Below are 20,932 nucleotides of genomic sequence, written 5' to 3'. Positions count from 1 at the left end.
AGAAAATGAGAATCCTCATATTCCAAGTGCAGTCAAGGCAGCTCCCTCCGTGAGGCTGACTGAGGAACAGCGTGTGGCAGGTGGCTTGGGGTCGCAGACACAAACAGCATTTCTGTCCTGCCGGAGGTACACTAGGGGTCTGGATATAGGATTTTAGAGTGTCCAGTGAGGTCTTTCCCCAACTAAGTTTTCTCTTAATAGAGGAATAAATAACTAAATGTTTTCAAGATTAATTTCTATTTTTTATTTTCTTTTTTTTGTATTTTTCTGAAGCTGGAGACGGGGAGGCAGTCAGACAGACTCCCGCATGCGCCTGACTGGGATCCACCTGGCATGCCCACCAGGGGGCGATGCTCTGCCCATCTTGGGGTGTCGCTCTGCCACAATCAGAGCCATTCTAGCGCCTGAGGCAGAGGCCATAGAACCATCCTCAGCGCCCGGGCCATCTTTGCTCCAATGGAGCCTTGGCTGCGGGAGGGGAAGAGAGAGACAGAGAGGAAGGAGAGGGGGAAGGGTAGAGAAGCAGATGGGCGCTTCTCCTCTGTGCCCTGGCCGGGAATCGAACCTGGGACTCCTGCACGCCAGGCTGATGCTCTACCACTGAGCCAACCGGCCAGGGCTATTTTTTCTTTTTTTAAAATGTCTCTTGTGAAATGACTCAGCTGTGTCCTGTGGGATATTCCAAGTGGTTGTGTACTGTGCATTTTTGTTCCGAGGCTGCTTATCTGTTGGTTTTGTGGCTTGTCTATGAGGGACCTAATTATAGGGGCTTGAGCCTCTCATGAACTAGGGTCAGTCAACTACCATATTTCCTAGGAACGAGTTCCTGGCCTTTTTGTGGTGAAAGCTGTTCCTAAATGTCACTGTGGCAATTAGAGCCTTGGAAAGAGTCCGGTTTCAGCTGGTAATCCTGGTTCAGTAGGACCTTTGAAAGACTTCAGGGGACTTCTCCTAACTCCTGGGTTAAGGCTGATGAACATTGCCTGTGAGGGCAGTGAGTGATCCCTGCACCTCCTGAACTTTGCCTGGGTGCATTCTTCCTAGTCAAGACATCCTGCCCTGGAGGGTTGGGGCAAGTGTCGACTTTTCCTGGCTCTGCTGGGCTTGCTGTGTGTCATGTTTGTGCAGGCAGGGCCCCAGCCCTGTGAAGGCTTTGCTTTCATTCAACAAAATTGAGGTTAAATAAATTCAGTTTCACTGAGGGGAGAAAATGGGTGCTTCTTCGTGTAGAATCCCATGACGTCCTTTAAGGTTTTACTGTCTAAAGCTAATCTGGTAATCTGATGAATCTGCCTTTTTCATGGGTTGGGCAATTGGATCAAAGGTTACATCTCTGGAGTTGAGTAGCCTCCAGAGAGCTGTTTGGTAGAAAAAGCAAGCATTTTGTTAAGGGAGGTTGCAGAATATTTTTTCATGTCTTGAGAGGGAGAGGAAAAATCTCTCTCTCAGGAGATTCTGGTGAGGCTGACTTGAGAGATCATGGCTGTACCCTGGTCCTCTCATAAACTGCAGACAGGGAAGCCCTTGGTAAATGTTCTCCAAGGCTAGCCCACAGTCCCATCTCTGGAATACACTGCAGGATGGCCCAGCTCCTTCCTAGGCACAGTCATTGGGTTTATTTGAGGCAGCCCAGTTCTGGCACTCCAACCTAACACACTCACCTAACTCCGTCACCTAATTTCGTCAGCTAACTCCCTGGTTTAGAAGCAGATTTCTGCAGGGGAGGAAGAAGCCCCTCCAGCTTTTTTTTTGTTTCTCTGTCCGGATTGCAATTTGTATCCAAGATCTGTTTTTGCCCTTGGTCCTAACATCCTATCCCCAGACGGCCTGGAGTCTTTCTTGCAAATTTGGGCTCTTAACGTCACTGGTCCGGGTACTCATCATTGGTCTGCTTCCTTTTTGTCCCATTTTGGTGGTAAATGGCACAGTTGGGATGCTAGGACCCAGGTGTACCTCGAAGCAAGGGGCTTATCCATCTGCCATGTTTGACAAAAGCCCACCATGGTCACTGCCCATTGGATTTGTAGCCCTTTCATCTTTATCACAGGGAGCTGTTCCAGAAATCCTATAGTTTCTGGGTGATAAAGGATACTGGGTGACGTTCAGAGTTGCTGTTTGGAGCCAACACTGTTCCAGCCCTTGTCAAGAAGATTGGACAAGAAGGTTATGGTCCTGCTACAGCAAGAAATGAGTTGGGGCCTGTCAACCTCAATTTGTATGACAGCTCTCATAACCTGTTGTGAGGATATGTGTATGTGTACATGTATATTTAATAAACAGCATGCACCATGCGCTAGCCCTCTTCTAAGCATTTTACATATATTATCTTATTTAATTTCATAAGAAGTCTGTGAAGTAGGAGCTGTTATTATCCTCATTTTTAGATGAGAAAACTGACACAAAGAGAGGCTAAGTTAACTTGTGCATGGTCACACAAAGATAGATAAATGGTGGCTATAATCTATGGAAAGTGCTTAGGATAGTCTCTGTCACATCAGAAGTGCTCAATCTGTGTTAGCAATAGCAATAATGAGTCTTTTTTAAATGATGAGTATTAGGTATTTAGGCTAGATTGTCCCCACTTTCTCCCTTTACATCACATATTCCAGATTTTGATCATGGAATTGAATGAAGTTATGCTTTGAATGAGGGCAAGTAGTGTGTAGTCAAGGATATTGATTTTAATTGTCCACTGTTGTCTGGCACAGGGTTCTTCTTTTGCAGAGGAAAATACTTAGGTTAATGCTTTTCCCTGAGATCTAGATGTGGGAGGGGGTCTTAATCACATCTGACTGTATATAACCACAGTATTCTTAGACACCATGTGAGGCTTCAGGAATAGTGTCAGCAGTTGCTCTACCAATGGCTGGAAGTTAACCACTGTGACTGTCACCTTAAAAACAGCATAGTATGCCCTGGCCTGTTGGCTCAGTGGTAGAGCATTGGCCCGGCATGTGGAAGTCCCGGGTTTGATTTACAGGCAGGGAACACAGGAGAAGTGCCCATCTGCTTTTCCACCCTTCCCCCCTCTCCTTTCTTTCTGTCTGTCTCTTCCCCTCCCACAGCCAAGGCTCCATTGGAACAAAGTTGGCCCAGGTGCTGAGGATGGCTCCATGGCCTCTGCCTCAGGTGATAGAATGGCTCTAACCCTCTAGTGTACACCCCCGATGGGCAGAGCATCACCCCCTAGTGGGCATGCTGGGTGGATCTGGGCAGGGCACATGTGGGAGTCTGTCTGACTGTCTCCTTGCTTCTAACTTTGGAAAAAATACAAAAACAAAGAAACAAACAAAACAGCATAGTATTCTGAAAGTGATAAACTTCCTAGGTGTTTTTTCCTGATTTCCTCCTCCTTTGCTTAGGATCTCTGCCATTATCCTTCAGTCATAAATAGTACAAGGAAGGTTATTAGGTGACCTCTTGATGGACAGACGTAATCCAAGTGTCATATACTTTCCGGAAGGGTAAATGGAGACCTCATAGGGATGGTCACACACCGACTGACTCAAGGGCATGACTATGATAGCATCTGTAATCCTGGTCTTCAGCCTAGAGCCACTAGTGACTATACCACAGATGTGGACATGGCTTTAGAACTGAACTTGAGCCACAGCAGAGCATTGCTCACTGACTCAGTGAGGAGGTGACATGGAATCTCCTATCTGGTCTCATTGCTGCAAAGTGTATTGTGAATGGTTGAAGTACTGGGACTGAGATTAGGACAATATTTTACTAAAACGTTTAAAACTGCTTCTGGGCCTGACCTGTGGTGGCGCAGTGGATAAAGCATCGACCTGGAAATGCTGAGGTTGCCAGTTCGAAACCCTGGGCTTGCCTGGTCAAGGAACATATGGGAGTTGATGTTTCCAGCTCCTCCCCCCTTCTCTCTCTCTGTCTCTCCCTCTTCTCTCTAAAAAAATGAATAAATAAATTTAAAAAAAAACTGCTTCTGGATACATTTCCCAGCAGCATGTCCTTCCGGTTGGCTCGCCTCTAGATCAGCTATGCTGGGATTCCCTGCTTAGTATCTGCATTGCCTTGGCTGTCGGTATCATTTTTTAGAGGTGTTGAATGTGTTCAGTTTAGCCTTTGCTGTGGCCTAGGAGATCATGTTGGTCTTTACCAGAGACTGTTCACTGTAGACTGGGAAATGGGAGTGAGCACAGGAGCATGGCCTGCCTTTGGCTGAGAGCAGACGTTAGGAAGAGTAAGAGGACTGCAACCAGTTTTGGAGCCAAAGGTCCCACCTCCATCCTGTGCACTCCCCCCCCCCCCCAAGGAAATGTCCTTTAGAACCTTCCCTTACTCCTCCCCTGCCTCACACTGTCATGAGGTCTGTGGTTGCTGGGCTGGGATGTGCAGCTCCATTCCTCTTGGGGCTTACACTAGCCATTCACAGAAGCTGTACCAGTCAGGGCTTAATCAGAGAAAGAGAGCCAGTAAGGGATATATAGGAAGAGATTTTTTGCAAGGTTGGCATACACCATGTGGTGCCAGGCAAGGCATGTCAGAAATCTGCAGGGCTAGAGGTCGGGAGGGGCAGCTGCAAATCTCAGGTATGATGAGCCGAGCCTCCGCTCTGAAGGCTTTTGAAGTGACTGAATCAGGACCACACAGATCATCTTGGATGATCTCCATTACTTAGAGCCTCCTTGTTATGGACTTGAATCACATGTACAAAATACCATCACAGCAGCCCTGGCCAGGTGGTTCATCCTGATACCGCCCAAGGTTACAGGTTTGATCCTTGGTCAGGGCACATACAAGAATCAACCAATGAATGCATAAATAAGTGGGACAAAACAAATCAATGTTTCTTTCTCTCTGCCTCCTTTTCTCTCCCTCTCTTCCTTCCTCTCTCTAAAATCAATTAAAAAGGAAAAAATAAGTTAAGCAGTGCTAGGTTTCCTGGGAGTCTGTTTAGGGAATCAAAATACCTTCACAGGAACATCTAGATTAGTGTTTGAACAGAGATGATAGATAGCCAAACCAAGTTTACATATAAAACTAGCCATCACAGCCTGACCGAGCGGTGGCGCAGTGGATAGAGGGATGCGGAGGACCTAGGTTTGAGACCCCGAGGTCACCAGCTTGAGCGTGGACTCATATGGTTTGAGCAAAGCTCACTAGCTTGGACCCAAGGTTGCTGACTTGAGCAAGGAGTCACTCGGTCTGCTGTAGCCCCACGGTCAAGGCACATATGAGAAAGCAATCAATGAACAACTAAGGTGCTGCAACGAAAAACTGATGATTGATGCTTCTCATCTCCCTCCGTTTCTGTCTGTCCCTGTCTATCTCTCTCTTTGACTCTCTCTCTGTCTCTGTAAAAGAAAACAAACAAACAAAAAACAAAAACAAAAAATACTGGCCATCGCAGAAGCATTTATATCTGAAATCTATACAGCCTGCTATGCTGTATCTACCATACTTTCTAGTCAATCATTGTCATAGCCTTCAGCAGTTTTTGTTCTTGTTTACTATATGAGGTCTGTCTTCTTCTCGCCAAGTAGTTACTTTGTTTCCATGACAGTCATTACTCCTTGCCCCTTGTTTCCTTTCTCCTCCACTTTCACCAGTGCAGCCCCTCAGGCCCCCTGGGGAAGGTGAGAAAAAGAAGAAAACAACCCAATGGGGAGAATCCCTGTGCAAGAGACAGGGAAGGGCACAAGTCCTGCTTTTAACCCTGCTTTGCCTCACTGCTTCACCTTCATTCTCTTTAAAGCCTGGCTTTGTATTGCATAGTGTTGGAGTCCAGCAGACATAGTTTTAGTCTGTTTTAGCAGGTTGTTCCCTTGCTGAAATGAAGTAACCTAACCTCTCAGAGCCCCAGTGTCTTCAGTTGTCAAATGTGAGGATTCAGAATCTATGAAATGTGCACTTTAGTAAGTGATCAGGAAGAGGCTTTAGGGTTATTGTACCCCAGTGCTTGTTCCTGTTAGTAGGGGGCTGAGAGGGGCTCTGCCTACTGAACTCTGCTGATTTCTTGATTTGGGCAGCTGGATGGTGGAGTAGCTGTAGAGTAAGAAATGAGGTCTTTGGCTCTGTTGTCAACTCTGCTTTCCACCAGCTCTGTGCCTCTGGCAGATTCTTTAGTTTCTCTGAGCCTTACTTTCCTTGTCTGTGAAACAGAGTGTAGATTATCGGTCTTGATGAAGAAGAACTCTGTAAAGAGAATTCTAGGAACCTATTTGGAGTCAAGTGTTTGTAAAGTTCAGTTTGTGCCCTTGAACCAGGATTGGCAGATTGGATGTAATTTAAAAGAAAAATGAAAGAAAGAGTCCTCCCCAGTGAGGGATTTCCCAGAAGCACATTTGGAAGGCAAAAATAGATTGAGGACCATGGCAAGTAATAGTAACGATGCCAACATTTTCTTTTTTCCCGAAAAACACCTTTTAGAGGGAAAATACACTTTAAATATGGGTCAGGGTTCTCCTAACACCATGCTAACACTGGAGAATGACAGAGGGTAAATTCAGGAGTCTGGAGAGATCATTCTGTGAGGCCATCAGGGTTCCCTGAGTAGCCTGAGATTCTGCAGTGGAAAACTCTCCATTCTAAAGCAGCTCATGCGTCATTAATTTGTTACCCTGTGGTGACCGAGTCTGCCTTTCAGACAGAGTAAGACATTTTGCTTCTCTTTATATATATATAATTTTTTGTAACATTTCCACGGGAGATGAGAGTATTGCTTTTGTACTGGCTCACATTCAAGTTTGTGAGTGTTCATATTTGGAGGGCAGCATCTCAGAACTTTCCTCCGGGACATGTGGAAACACGTAGGGTGTTAAGAACAGAGAGCAGTTTTAATCCTTCAGCTCTTTGTATTTCAGCAAAAATAAAAGTTAAAAGCAGAGGATAATATTGTGAATGTTTTGAGTAAAATTGTTGAATATGTTTTAAGTCTTGTTTTTGAAAGAAAGTAATCTAGTTGTGGATTAAAAATAAAAACACCCAAGAGTTTTAAAATGGTTACATGGGATTTGTGTTCTCGACTGCACAATTGGCAGGTTCCGTCATCACATGGTTCATGAATATGTAGCTTTGCAAATTATGACTGTAGGTTCATGGTCATGGAAGTTATTATTTCTTTAAGACAAACTTAAAAGAAAACATTGAGTCATGATATATGGTTAATAGAAAACATGTTTCAGATCACATTTCACATCACGTGGTTTTGAAGGAAACAGGCCAGCACAGCCCTCCCAGGGGCTGGGTAGAGAGAACGTGTGACTTTTCTCTCAGAATGTAGGGTTCAGTCCTCATTTGGGAGGTAAATATTTCAATACTGTTCCAGCACTTTATGTAAGTTTGTTTTTGCTGGCTTTGTGCATGAAATACATCAAAACGTCATCTCCTTAGTGTCTTTCTGTGTGGGCACTGTTACGAGGTCTAGGGCCAACCTGCGTAGATCCTACTTATACATAAATCTGAATTCTAGAGAAATGCTTCTTCTACTTTACCATATGGCTTTCCCCCCCAGGATTGAGCTAGCAAATACTTGGCATGGCAGCTGTTTCTGAAATGTCAGCATGTTTTCCCTTGCTTCATTTGTTTTCCTCTTTCAGTTTTCCTAAACAGGCAACTCCGAAAAGAGATTTTTCTGGGGGATATCTAGTACAGCATAGGGAATATAGTCAATAATATTGTAATAACTATGGTGCTGGGTGGGTACTAGACTTATGGGGGGTCATTCTGTAAGTTATATAAATGTCTAACCACTATGCTATACCGCTGAAACTAATATAAAATAATATTCAATGTCGACTGTAATTGACAAATAAATTTAAAAATTAAAATAAATTTTGCTTATGTCTGCTAATAAAGAGGATACTGTAATAAATATTATTCTTAGTATAAAAAAAAGAGATTTGCCTGTGTGCAAGAGTCAGGAAAAAGGAATAGAAATAGTAGACATTGGGTGAGTGTAAGGCAGGACTAAAGAGGGAGAGGAGCTAATTCTTATTGTGCAAGCGCTGAACTTTAACCAGAGTCAAAGTCATGTAAATATGTAGAGTTGAGTATGTGAGTTAGAGCAGCCCCCAGAGTTGTAACCCAAGTAGTAGGCACTCACCCAACTGATAACTGAAGTTTCAAGTGGACCAGAGCTGAGCTATAGGGGTGTGTGTGTGTGTGATTCCTGGAATGGGCTTTCCTCTGAGATCTCAGTAGGCTTTTCTGTATCGTTGGGGAGCAGTGGCTCCTCTTATTTCATGAGGCTCGTGTCTGTCTTTTTAGATGTGCAAGAGGATGACTCCATCCATGACTTGGCTTTACTCTCTCCCTCTTGGCCTTTTTTTTAAACCAGTGCAAGGGGAAAAAACTCTTGCCTGTTCTTCAAATAGTCCTGCATAGTTTACAAGGACTATTTGGAATTTGATATTTGTATCTATGGCCTAGAACAGTGAGTGAGCCCCAAGTATGCATTGGAGTCTTGGGGGGAGATGCAGGAGATTATAATGCAGTTTACTGGACCCTACATTTCTACTTCTGCCTGTGAGGTACTGGTCCAAGGATCACACTTTGGGAAGCACTGGGCTTGAAATGTCTTCTTGACACTGATTTATGTTGTGAGACCAGACCAAAAAGTGGATGGATGGATGGAAATTAGCAGTTCATCCTTCCTTGGGGTCGTATTGGAGAAGGCTCTAGAGCAATGCAGTCCAATAGAAATAAAATGCAAACCACATAGGTAATTTTAAATCTTCTATTAGTGAATTTAAAAAGTAAAGGAAACAAGTGAAATTAATTATAATGGCATATGTTATTTAACCCAGTATGTCCAAAATAATATCGTTTAACATGTAATCAATAAAAATGTTGGGATTTTGGCCCTGGCCGGTTGGCTCAGCGGTAGAGCGTTGGCCTGGTGTGCAGGAGTCCCGGGTTCGATTCCCGGCCAGGGCACACAGGAGAAGCACCCATTTGCTTCTCCACCCCTCCCCCTCTCCTTTCTCTCTGTCTCTCTCTTCCCCTCCTGCAGCCAAGGCTCCATTGGAGCAAAGATGGCCTGGGTGCTGGGGATGGCTCTGTGGCCTCTGCCTCAGGCGCTAGAATGTCTCTGGACGCAACAGAGCGATGCCTCAGAGGGGCAAAGCATCACCCCTTGGTGCATACCGGGTGGATCCCGGTCGGGTGCATGCGGGAGTCTGTCTGACTGCCTCCCCGTTTCCAGCTTTGGAAAAATGAAAAAAAAAAAAAAATTGGGATTTTATTTTTTTAGGCTTTTTTCTTCACTATAAGACAGTACAAAGTCTGGTATGTGTTTTACAACACAGGTCAATTTAACTGGCCACACTTCCGGTGCTCATTGGTGGCACGCAGCTGGACTGCTGTATTGGATCCCTGTGGAGCAAGATTCCTGTTTCTCCATGACTCCCAGACAGAACCTCAGAATCCTTCTCAGCACAGGACATGAGGCAGGCACTCCCAATTAACTGGACCTCAGAATTCCTTCATTCATTCAACAATTACTGGTTGAGTGTCTTTTCTGTACCCAGCACTGTTCTTGGTGCTTGGGATATGAACAAAGCAGATTAAGACCCCAGGCTCTGAAGGAGCTTACATTCAGTGGGAGAAAACGAGTGATAAGCATAACAAATAAGCAAAGTCTGCGGTGGCTTGGAGGGCGACTGTGCTATGCTGTACTATAGGAATTAGAACATGTGAAGCAGGTTTGGGAGGAACCAAGGTTGCTAGAAGACTGGCTGCTGGGTGCTTGGGTTGTAATGTTAAATCGACCCCATTGAGAAGGTAGCCTGTGGGTGGACTTGAAGGAAGTGAGATGACACTTTATTATTTATTTATTTAATAATAATTTTATTTTTTTAATGGGGCGACATCAATAAATCAGGATACATATATTCAAAGATAACATGTCCAGGTTATCTTGTCATTCAATTATGTTGTATACCCATCACCCAAAGTCAGATTGTCCTCTGTCACTTTCCATCTAGTTTTCTTTGTGCCCCTCCTCCTCCCCTTTTCCCTCTCCCTCTCCCCCCCCTAACCACCACACTCTTATCAATGGAGATGACACTTTAGATAAGACTTCATTACCTCCTCTCTTCTCATGTGACCTATATTTTCACCATGACTGTTCATGGGGGAGCATTATTTACGGGCTGGGGTCAAGAAGGAGGGAGGAGAGGGGTGGGACTAGGTGAGGCTTCATGGTGTGGCATGACCCTCAGCAAAGTCCCTTTCTCCTTCCTCACTGAAGAGCAGTAGGGGAAGCTTGAAGAGAGACCGATGCAAGCGCCAGGCCTGAGTCAGCTGACTGCTGAGATAAGTGCGAAAACCAAGCGCCTCAGTTCCTGGAACATGGTGACTGCCCCTGGGAGCCGGGATTGGTTCCTTCACTCAGGCTTGGGAGCTCTTATCCCAGGGCTTCCGTGGATCTGCTCAGGGCCGTAAGAGTTAAAGCTTAAATACAGGTGTGGAAACAAAAGGCCTGGTTGCCTCTTTTGCTTTTTTAATTTTGCTTTTTTCTTGCTCTTTTGGACAAGGTAGTTGAAATTGCTCCAGAAAAAATAATAAACTTGGCTCTCGTTGCCTAGCTGTAAGTTCTTGTAATAAAACTTCCAGCACTGGCAGAGAGAGTAATGTTCTGCTCTTAAAAAACTCTGGTAGCATAACTAGAATTTAAAATACGAATGTCATGCGAGGTTTAAGTAGGAAGAGCACTCTGGAGAGGAGGTGGCTCGGTGTGGGTCTCAGCAGCCTGGGATTTGTTGGCCGGTGAAGCACCTCACGTTTGCCCCTTCCACAAATGCTTGCTAAGAATCAAGGTTCTTGGCGCTCTGTGCTCGGTTCATTCCACAGGAAGACGTTTGTCATGTCAGGGAATGTCAGAGGATTGGGTTTTAATTAGCAAGCAGGAGAAAAGTTCAGTGGATTCTAGGGGAAGACGTGGAACTACTAAATGATTTAATCATTGGTTTTTAGGTGGAGTTACTGGGTGAAAAATCATTAGCTTTAAGACCTGGATGAACGATCATTTCCTGGGCAGTGAGGGAAGTAAGGGTTACGGGAATGGAGAAATTGCAGCATAGCCTTTCCTGTAAGTAACAGTACTGAGCTTTCAACAAGAAATTATTGAGCCCCTGCTTTGTGCCAAGCACTGTGCCCGGTCCAGGAGGTTCAGAATGAACAAGGTGCTTTCTTGGCCCTTGAGGTGTTTTTTGTCAGCTGAGGGTGGCAGGCTTTCTGGTAAATAGTACAGTTCATGTGAGTTGTGTACCAGGCACAGTGGGTAGCTCCATTCTTGAGCCGAGAAAGACACTGCCTGTGGAAGGACAAGGAGCAGTTACCGGGTGTGCAAGGCAGGGAAGGGAGGTCCAGGCAGGGAGCAGGATGAGAAAGGACTTGGGGGCCTGAAACAGCACGATGTGTTCTGCCACCATGAGTGATGCCACATGGCGAGTCCTGGGTACACGGAGGTGTGGTGGGAAGTGGGGTGGACAGAGTAGGCAGAATCCCTCTCTGGTCATGTGCCAGGTAAGATGCTTAGGTGCTATCCTGCATCATCATGAGTGTGTTTTTTAGGGAGTTCTTCCAGGTGACTGTGGAGGAGGATGAAGAGAGAATTGGTAGTTTGGAGAGTAGGAGGTTACTGTAACAGTTTGGTTGAGATGTAAGGGCCAGAAATGAGGTAGCAGCATGTCAAGGACCTACACATAAGGCAGAGTGGTGGATAGAATAAGCAGTCTTGGAGAGTTTCTGTCTTTTTATCCAAATATAAAGTTCTTATATTGTAACATTTAAAAAAAATTTATTGATTGATTTTACTGGGGGGGTGGGTGGTAGCGAGAAGCATCAACTCATAGTTGTTCATTGATTGCTTCTCCTATGTGCCTTGACAGGGCAAGCCTCGGGTTTCAAAACCAGTGACCTCAGCATTCCAGGTTGATGTTTTATCCACAGCGCCACCACAGGCCAGGCTTGCTCTTCACATTTTTTGCAGTTGCTCCCCCCCCCCCTTTTTAAGGTCTCTTATACATTTGAGAGGGAGCAATGTTTTTTTTGTTTGTTTGTTTGTTTTAAGATTTTGTTTATTGATTTTCGAGAGAGAGAGAAATGCAGGGAAGGAGTTGGATAAGTGAGAAGCATTGACTGGTAGTTGTTTCTCGTATGTGCCTTGACCAGGCAAGCCCAGGGTTTCGAACCAGTGAACTCAGCATTCCAGGTCCACACTTTGTCCACTGCTCCACCACAGGTCAGGCAACATTTTTTTTTCTGTATTTTTCTGAAGCCAGAAACGGGGAGAGACAGTCAGACAGACTCCCACATGTGCCCGACCGGGATCCACCCGGCATGCCCACCAGGGGGCGACGCTCTGCCCACCAGGGGGCAATGCTCTGCCCCTCTGGGGCGTTGCTCTGTTGCGACCAGAGCCACTCTAGTGCCTGGGGCAGAGGCCAAGGAGCCATCCCCAGCGCCCGGGCCATCTTTGCTCCAGTGGAGCCTCGGCTGCGGGAGGGGAAGAGAGAGACAGAGAGGAAGGAGAGGGGGAGGGGTGGAGAAGCAGATGGGCGCTTCTCCTGTGTGCCCTGGCCGGGAATCAAACCCAGGACTTCTGCACGCCAGGCCGACGCTCTACCACTGAGCCAACTGGCCAGGGCAGGCAACATTTTTTAAAAACAGTTTCTTATTCACTCATTTAGTTATTTTTCTTGCAATGGCGATTGTAACCCTCCCTCATGTTAGGAAAATACTATTTTCTCTTGTTTTGTCTTGTTTTGCTAATTTCTTTACATCTGTATTCTTCCACAAACTTTAACCTTAGCCAGACTCTAATAAGTGTACTGCATCATGAAGATCAGGTAGGACTAGAACTTTGACAGGAAGAGTAATGACATTGATATATCATGTCTTTGATTCAGTAGGGCTCTTGACAGGTTCTAGCATGATGCTCTTACAGACAAGATAAAGACGGTTTGTGGGATCAATCCATAGTTGGATCCCAGCGAGTGCTGTTTAACATGCTTGGGTCAGCATGAGAGTGTACCTGTTAAGTCACAGAAATGAGCCTGCTCTTATTCAGCTTCTCAGGGATTTACTTCTTTATATACTTATTTTCTATTTTAAAATATTTTTTAATTTTTAGAATTAATACAATATTATATTGGTTTCAGGTGTACAACCACATGATTAGATATTATATAACTTATGAAGTGATCTCCTTGATAAATCGAGTACCCGTCTGACACCATACATAGTTATTACAGTATTATTGACTGTATTCCCTGTGTGCTGTACTTTACATCCCCATGACTATTCTGTAACAACCATTTGTATTTCTAAATCCCCCCAACCCTTTCCCATCTGGCAACTATCAAAATGTTCTCTTTATTAATGAGTACGTTTCCATTGTGCTTGTTTATTTGTTTTTTAGATTCCACGTATAAATGAAATTATATGGCAGTTATCTTCCTCTGTCTGACTTATTTCACTCAGCACAATACCCTCTAAGTTCTTCCATCCATATTGTCACAAATGGCAAGATTTTGTCTTTTTTATGGCTGAGTAAAATTCTATTGTATGTATAAATACCACCTCTTTTTTTCCACTCATCTGTTGATGAACTCTTAGGTTGCGTCCATATCTTGGCTATTGTAAATAATACTTCAGTAAACATATGAATGTATTTCTCAGGGATTTAGATGAATGTGTATAAGATACTCATATAAAATTTAGAGATACTGATAGCTAACAGAAAAAGGATTTTTATATGGTCTCTAAAGACTTGAAATATGGATCTAAAGAATAAATAGCCTGACCAGGTGGTGGCGCAGTGGATAGGCGTCGGACTAGGATGAGGAGGATCCAGGTTCGAGACCCCGAGGTCGCCAGCTTAAGCACAGGCTCATCTGGTTTGAGCAAAGCTCACTAGCTTGGACCCAAGGTCGCTGGCTCGAGCAAAGGGGTTACTCAGTCTGCTGAAGGCCCATGGTCAAGGCACATATGAGAAAGCAATCAATGAACAACTAAGGTGTCGCAACGAAAACTGATGATTGATGCTTCTCATCTCTCTCCATTCCTGTCTGTCTGTCCCTATCTATCCCTCTCTCTGACTCTCCATCTCTAAAAAATAAAAAAAATAAAAAAATAAGAATAAATATAAGCCTCTTTTTATATGAAAAGAATTAATGATGTACAGGAAGGATGTGAATAAAGACCTAAGGATTTAGGTCCCATCATCACTACCACCTCCCTGGTATGAGTTGTTACTTTCTCCCCTGGTTAATTCCAGAAGTCTACTACTGGCTTCTGCTACTTGTTTCTCTTCAGTGTACTCTGGACTTGGCAGCCAGAGTGATCTTGTTAAAACATTTGTTAGGTGTTTTAGGCCCTGGCCTGGTGGTTCAGTGGATAGAGCACTGTTCCGGCATGCTGAGGTTGTGGGTTTGATCCCCGATCTGGACACATAGGAGAAGCAATCAATGAGTGCACAACTAAATGGAACAACTAAGTGGAACAAGTTGATGGTTCTCTCTCTCTGTATGTCTCTCTCCCCCTCTTTTCCCCTCCCCTCCTCCCCCTTCTCCTCCTCCCTCACACCTCCCATTCCTCTCCCCCTACTCTGAAAACAATGGAAAAGTTTCAAAATTTGTTCAGTGTTTTAATAACTCTCACTGGTGGCCCATCTCACCTACACTTGAGGCTCAGCTGGGCCTGCTGGTGTCCTCTTTTCCTCTCCGACCTTTTCTCCCACCTGTCTCCTCCTCACTCCTGTGCCATAACAATGCTGGCCTTCTTGCTCTTCCTTCCCCGCACCAAACCATTATACCTGCTGCTGTCTGGACCATAAGTGCTCTTCCCTTGACACCTGCATGGCTTGTTGTTGTCGCTCCTTCAGGGCTTAAACTGCTTAAAAACATTCTCAGTTAGACTTTCCCTATCATAACATTTGAAAGTGTAGTACTCCTCTCCTCTCAGTTTACTTGACTCCATAGCACTAATTACTATATTATATATTGTACTTATTATTTTTCTCCTCTGGCTTCCTTACTAGACTGTAAGGTCCATGGGATGGGGACTTTTTGTCTTTCACCTTCTCTGCTGTATTCCCAACACCTGCAACAGTACCTGGCACAGAGTAGGTGGGTACTCAATAAATATTTGTTGGATGTATGTTTAAAGTATGAAATAATGAATATGAGATAATAGCAGGGTTCAGCTCATGAAAAAGCTAATGTGATCTTGGGCCTTACATAATCGGGGGCTTTATGCAGTGTCCCCATTATAACAGAAAGAGATTTATGTCAAGAATTGGCTATCCAGTCCAAAATCTGTATAGTTTACATTCCAGATTGAGTTCTAAGGCCAGCAGGAAGAGCTGAGGTCCCAATCTGAAGACTGTTGGGCAGGAGAATGCTCCTTTACTAGGAGGAAGGGCCAGCCTTTGGTCCAGTTCAGGCCTGTAAGTGATTGGATGAGGACAACCCATGTAAGGAAGGGCTATGAGTTTTATTTACTCTACCAATTTAAATGTTAATCTCATCAAAAGAGCGTCCTCACAGGAATATTCAGAATAGTGTTTGACCAAATATCTGGGTACCCTATGGCCAGTCAACCTGACAGGTAAAATGACCCATCCCAGTACATTTGTCAGACTATATCTAAAACTTGGGGTCTTGTCCTGAGTACCACATTTCAGACTCAGCTGGAGATCTGCCTCCCATGGTGTCAGGGCAGGAGTGGAGGGGTAGCTGTAATGCATTAAAGAAGTGAAGTTGTGAGCAGATGTCTGAAGTGATATCTTCAGACATGCGAAGGCTTGTCCCCTGGAGGTAAAAGGAACGAGTTCCTTTGTCTGGAAGACACAGCTCAGACAAGTGGATGGAAAGCAAATTTTACGGACAAAACTTAAGAACAGGAGAAATCTTCTGCCTTGGGAGCTAGCCAGGCCTTCTTTCTGGAAGAGTTCAAGCTGAAGCCATCTGTGACCATGTTGGGCAGATAAAATGTATTATGCTCACTTTGTTAAAGTGGCGCTGCCCACGTGGAGGCCGTTGCCCAGGTGATACTAATGTGTGTCTCTGTGGGCAGGCAGAACCGTTGTAGCCTGGGGCTTGGTTTTGGGATTAAGCCTTTCCCCCCCTTTTTGATGTGGGATGGTACAATCCAATCATGCCTCAGAAAGTGACTTTGTATTAGAGACTTCCCTATTTTGTATATTGGATTAAAGGTTTGGATTTCTACACTATAAAATAGGGGCAGAATGGGAGCTTGCCCTCTTGGTTCCTGGGATGATTAGCATGAGAGAGCAGAGGGAGCAGAGCAGAGAGAGCAGAAAGAGGCCATGTGGCCAGGAGAAGCAGCCAAGATGGCGGAGTGCTGAGTGAGATACCAGTTTGTGTAGAGTTGTGTATCTGGGATAAGGAAGGAGATGGGGAACTGAGGAGAATAAGGCTGGTGAGCTAGAAACCTTTGATTCTAGGAAACTCGGATAAGTCAGTGGCTTTGTGAGCACTGAATGTGAGTGGGTTTTGGAGCCCAGTGTGTGTTTTTACTTGCCCGCTGGGTGCGAGCTAGAATTAAAGACTATGGCCCACCAGTTTGTGGCTCCGTTGTTTCTTTACCGACTATCCGAATCCAATGCGAACCTGCATGGGCCAGAAGGCTGCTTTGATAGTGGCCGTGGCTTCTGGCTTTACAGACCAGGAGTCAGAAGTTGCTCCTTCTGATCTTGCCCTGGTGCTGTTTCTCTGACCTCGGGTGGACCATTAGCTTTTCTGAGATTTTCTCCTCTCTACCATGGAAATCCCCTTGTAGATTGTCCTGAGAATCGGATGGGAATAACAATACCTTCTAAAACTCAGTGGGGGCTGGGGGAGGCCTTTGTCAGCATCCAGCTTTGTCAGAACCTGGAGAACTAGTGGTCAGCAGGAGTGCTAACTGACCCCTTGTTGCAGCAGAAAATTTCCACTGATCTGCAGTCAGGAACACTTCACTGCTCCTGGCAGCTCACTTTCTTCTTAGTGGAATGAGCCTGAGGAGTGGCAGTTAGCTCCTTTTCCAAATTCCTCTGCCCTGAACGTGTGGTCCTTGCTGCTGGCCCTGAGCACAGCTGGAGCAGAGCCTATGGTGCACAGAGAGTCCTGCCAGGAGTGGCCCTTCTCGGCTGTACTCTGTGGCCACTTTCCAATTACTTCAGGATGTATTCTGAAGTGCTCCCTATTTCTTCTCATTGACACTGTTCATATTCTTACCTCTGGAGTGTTCCAGGGTGATGTATCCCACCTTCTACTCTGAGAAATGTACTCTTTGTATAACATACAGTGTGTCCGTAAAGCCATGGTGCACTTTTGACCAGTCACAGGAAAGCAACAAAAGACGATAGAAATATGAAATCACCAAATAAAAGGAAAACTCTCCCAGTTTCATACCTATTCAGTGCAGTTCGATGTGGGCTCACGCACAGATTTTTTAAGGCTCCTTAGGTAGCTATCCCGTATAGCCTCTACAGACTCGTCACTGACTGATGGCCTACCAGAACGGGGTTTCTCCACCAAACTGGATTTCCTTCAACTGCTTATCTCACCGAGTAATGTTATTCCTATGTGGTGGCGCTTTGTTATAAATGCGCCAATATTCACGTTGCACTTTGGTCACAGATTCGAATTTAACGAGCCACAGAACACACTGAAATTTCCTCTGTACCGTCCACATCTCGACTGGCATGGCCATGGGCTGCTCCGCTGTATACAGTGTTCCGTCATCATCTGCGCATGCGCACATGCTGCCACATCATCCTACAGAAACTGGGAGGGTTTTCCTTTTATTTGGTGCAGATTTCACATTTCTATCGTCTTTTGCTGTTTTCCTGTGACCGATCAAAAGTGTACCGTGACTTTACGGACACATTGTATTTAAAACCCAGTGTTTTATTTTATGGCTGTGACATGAATAAGAACGGAACAGAACATCCAAGGTGCTTGCCTCAACATTCGGAACTGTGCTGGCACTGGGACAAAGGCCTCTGAACTGTTGTGATTGTTTTTGTTTGTTTGTTTGTTTTTTCAGCGACAGGCTTAATAAAAATGACTTTTTAACATGAGTGCTTTTCTGTGAAAAGATTTTACTACAGTGCTGAAGCCTCTATACGTAGGTTAATTCTGTTATTGTTTGGCAGGTAAATGGCTCACGAGGGTTTTCTTATGCCAGCAATGTCAGAACAAGGCCGAAGCTAAGCAGTGTCCCCTGGTTTCCTTTATAATTGGCATTAGGACATTTAGCCAATGTCATTACCACACTTGATTGCACTTTGTGGTGCTTAATACATAGTAGGTGTTCAATAAATGATAACCACTGTTAGCGGTCATAGTTCATGGTCAGGTTATTAATGATTAGTTCTGGGCTTCCCAAGTCAGTAGAAAGCAGAAAATTTCTCTTATTCTCTACTAGGTACTAAGCCAGATTTTTTTTTCTTTTTTTCTTTTTTGTATTTTTCTGAAGTTGGAAACGGGGAGGCAGTCAGACAGACTCCTGCATGCGCTTGATCGGGATCCACCTGGCATGCCCACCAGGGGGCAATGCCCTGCCCATCTAGGGTGTCACTTTGTTGCAACCAGAGCCATTCTAGCGCCTGAGACAGAGGCCACAGAGCCATCCTCAGCGCCCGGCCCATCTTTGCTCCAATGGAGCCTTGCCTGCAGGAGGGGAAGAAAGAGACAGAGAGGAAGGAGAGGGGGAGGGGTAGAGAAGCAAATGGGCACTTCTCCTGTGTGCCCTGGCCGGGGATCGAACCTGGGACTCCCGCACACCAGGCTGATGCTCTACCACTGAGCAAACCGGCCAGGGCACTAAGCCAGATTTATACCACAGAAAAGGCTGTCAATTTGGGAATCCAGTTTGGGGACCCAGCAGATGTTTGAGTGGTAGAAACATTCAGTTAGTCCAAAGTATAGACCGGGTTCCTCGGTCCCAGTACTGTGGAGAGCTTGGCTAATTCTTTCTTGTGGGAGCTGCCCTGTGTATCACTGTAAGTTGTTTAGCAGCACCCCTGGTCTCTCTGCACTAACTGCCAGTAGCTCCGCTCTCCCAGTTGTGGTAATCAGCAGTGTCTCTAGACATTGCTGGAAGTCCCCTGGGGGCAAATCACTTTTGGTTAAGTACCACTGGTACAGAGGAAGCTGCGAGGTGCCCACATTGGGCCTGACATATAACAATGTTTTTCAAATTATGTATCACTCAGTACCCATTAAGACAGGGCTTCTCAATTGTGGGTGAACATTGGAATTACCAGGGAGCTTTAAAATATTCTGATGCCTGAGTCCCACCCCAAAGATTCTCATTGACCTGGGATGTGGCCTGTGCCTAGGATATTTAGAAGCTATTAGGGGATTCTAGCTTTCAGCCAAGTAGGTCATGGGATAAATTTGGTGAAGTACTTCTTTGCAAGCATCTAAAAACTATATGTATATATAATGGAATAGAAAGTATCAATGCCTGACACAATACTTAAATACTGTTTTGTATGTGGGTGTGGTAAGGTTGAAAACACTACTGCAAGCATAGAATCCTTAGCAAAATCCTTGCCCTGAACCTGCTCTTAGTCTGGCTGTATATAACCTCTTTAGAACCTGCTTGCTTTTTGTTAATGATAAATAATTAATGAGAAATTTTATACAAGACATTTATAGTTTTATGACTTGAGCTCTTGTGGGTCTTTTGTTCACATTTTGAGGTTTCAGCCTGCCATTAATAAAATCAGTTATTTTATAAATACTAGCCAGTAAAGATGACATACATATTTTCACTAGTAACTAAATTTGATTACAGTACAGCAACAAGATAATGATTTTATTTTGTTGTATGAGTTAATTATATATTCCATCATTTGCTAGGTCAGCAGTAGTTTAAATACATCCAGCAAGAGCATGGGACTTGCATAATTCATCCTGAAAGTTTTATTAGGCTGAGTCTGACAGCCTCTTGACTTCATTATCTGTAGGAATTTGGGGGTCTTACAAAATAAACTGTAATACACATTCATCTCACTGCTAGGAAGTAGTGTGATTGGTAGAAAACTGGCAATCTCTGGCCATTCTTTTTATCTCAGTGCTCAGGAGAACGTAAACCAAAGAGACTCTTACTATGTCCTGTGGTGGGTATACTGCAGCAGTGGAAGACTTTGAAATCAAGTTCACTTGCTAGCAGGACTTTCAGCTTGCTTGCCCTGATCTTGAAGCCCATTACAAGCCCATGACAACACTCACCATTACTTCCTGCTTGACTGACTTGAAACATAGTACTTGAAAGATTGGCCTTAATTGTAGATAGCTAGAAAATGGCCATGATAATTGATATGATTACTCACAATGCATCTTGCAGTCTGTCATCATAAAGTTCTTTAAAAAATTGAAAGGGATATCTTGTGTCATTGGTAGCTTTGCCATTAGCAAGGAGAAGTAGTAGCCTTGAGATTATTTCTAGAATCAGCTGCTGAAAAAAGATAATCTGTATAACAAAGGGAAGAGGTTGGATTGACAACTATCTATTAGTTATCTGGTAAGTGTTCTCTAATTATGCTTGAGCTCCAGGTAACTGCACCACGTTAAATATGGAATTCTCTTTCCTCTAGGTGTCTGAGGGTTCTGTAGTCCACTTTTCATCAAGAAACTTCTCATTGTCAGCAGAAACAGAAGAAAGGAGCTTCCCGCATGGAAATGAACATCTGTTAACTTGGGCCCGAAAGGAGTATGGAGCAGTCACTTCATTCACTGAACTCAAGATAGCACGAAACATTTATATTAAAGTGGGGGAAGGTAAATTTTATGTGGTTTCAATTAATGACTGACTTACTACAGTAGATTGTTTTCTTTTCTGAGACCAGCTGGTTAGGGCAAGAAATCACATAGTTACAGAATGTGGGAGCTGGCAGGAACCTGCGGGATTACTGCCCCCCCACCACACACACTCACACACT

The 20,932-nt window shown here is 44.5% G+C and overlaps 1 protein-coding gene across 3 annotated transcripts in view; it reads left to right on the top strand.

Annotated features, from left to right (window-relative positions):
- Positions 1–20,932, top strand: part of TGFBR3 (transforming growth factor beta receptor 3) — a 234,539-nt gene that overhangs the window by 145,443 nt on the left and 68,164 nt on the right. For all 3 annotated transcript variants that reach the window (XM_066268636.1, XM_066268635.1, XM_066268633.1), the window contains one exon: positions 20,588–20,771. In XM_066268636.1, coding sequence (XP_066124733.1) covers positions 20,588–20,771 — 184 coding nt within the window. The remainder of the gene's footprint in view (positions 1–20,587; positions 20,772–20,932) is intronic.

Source organism: Saccopteryx bilineata, chromosome 3, assembly GCF_036850765.1.
Source record: "Saccopteryx bilineata isolate mSacBil1 chromosome 3, mSacBil1_pri_phased_curated, whole genome shotgun sequence".
NCBI lineage: Eukaryota > Metazoa > Chordata > Mammalia > Chiroptera > Emballonuridae > Saccopteryx > Saccopteryx bilineata.
Note: the sequence above shows the minus strand (reverse complement) of the source record. Positions and strands in the feature narration are given on the sequence as shown.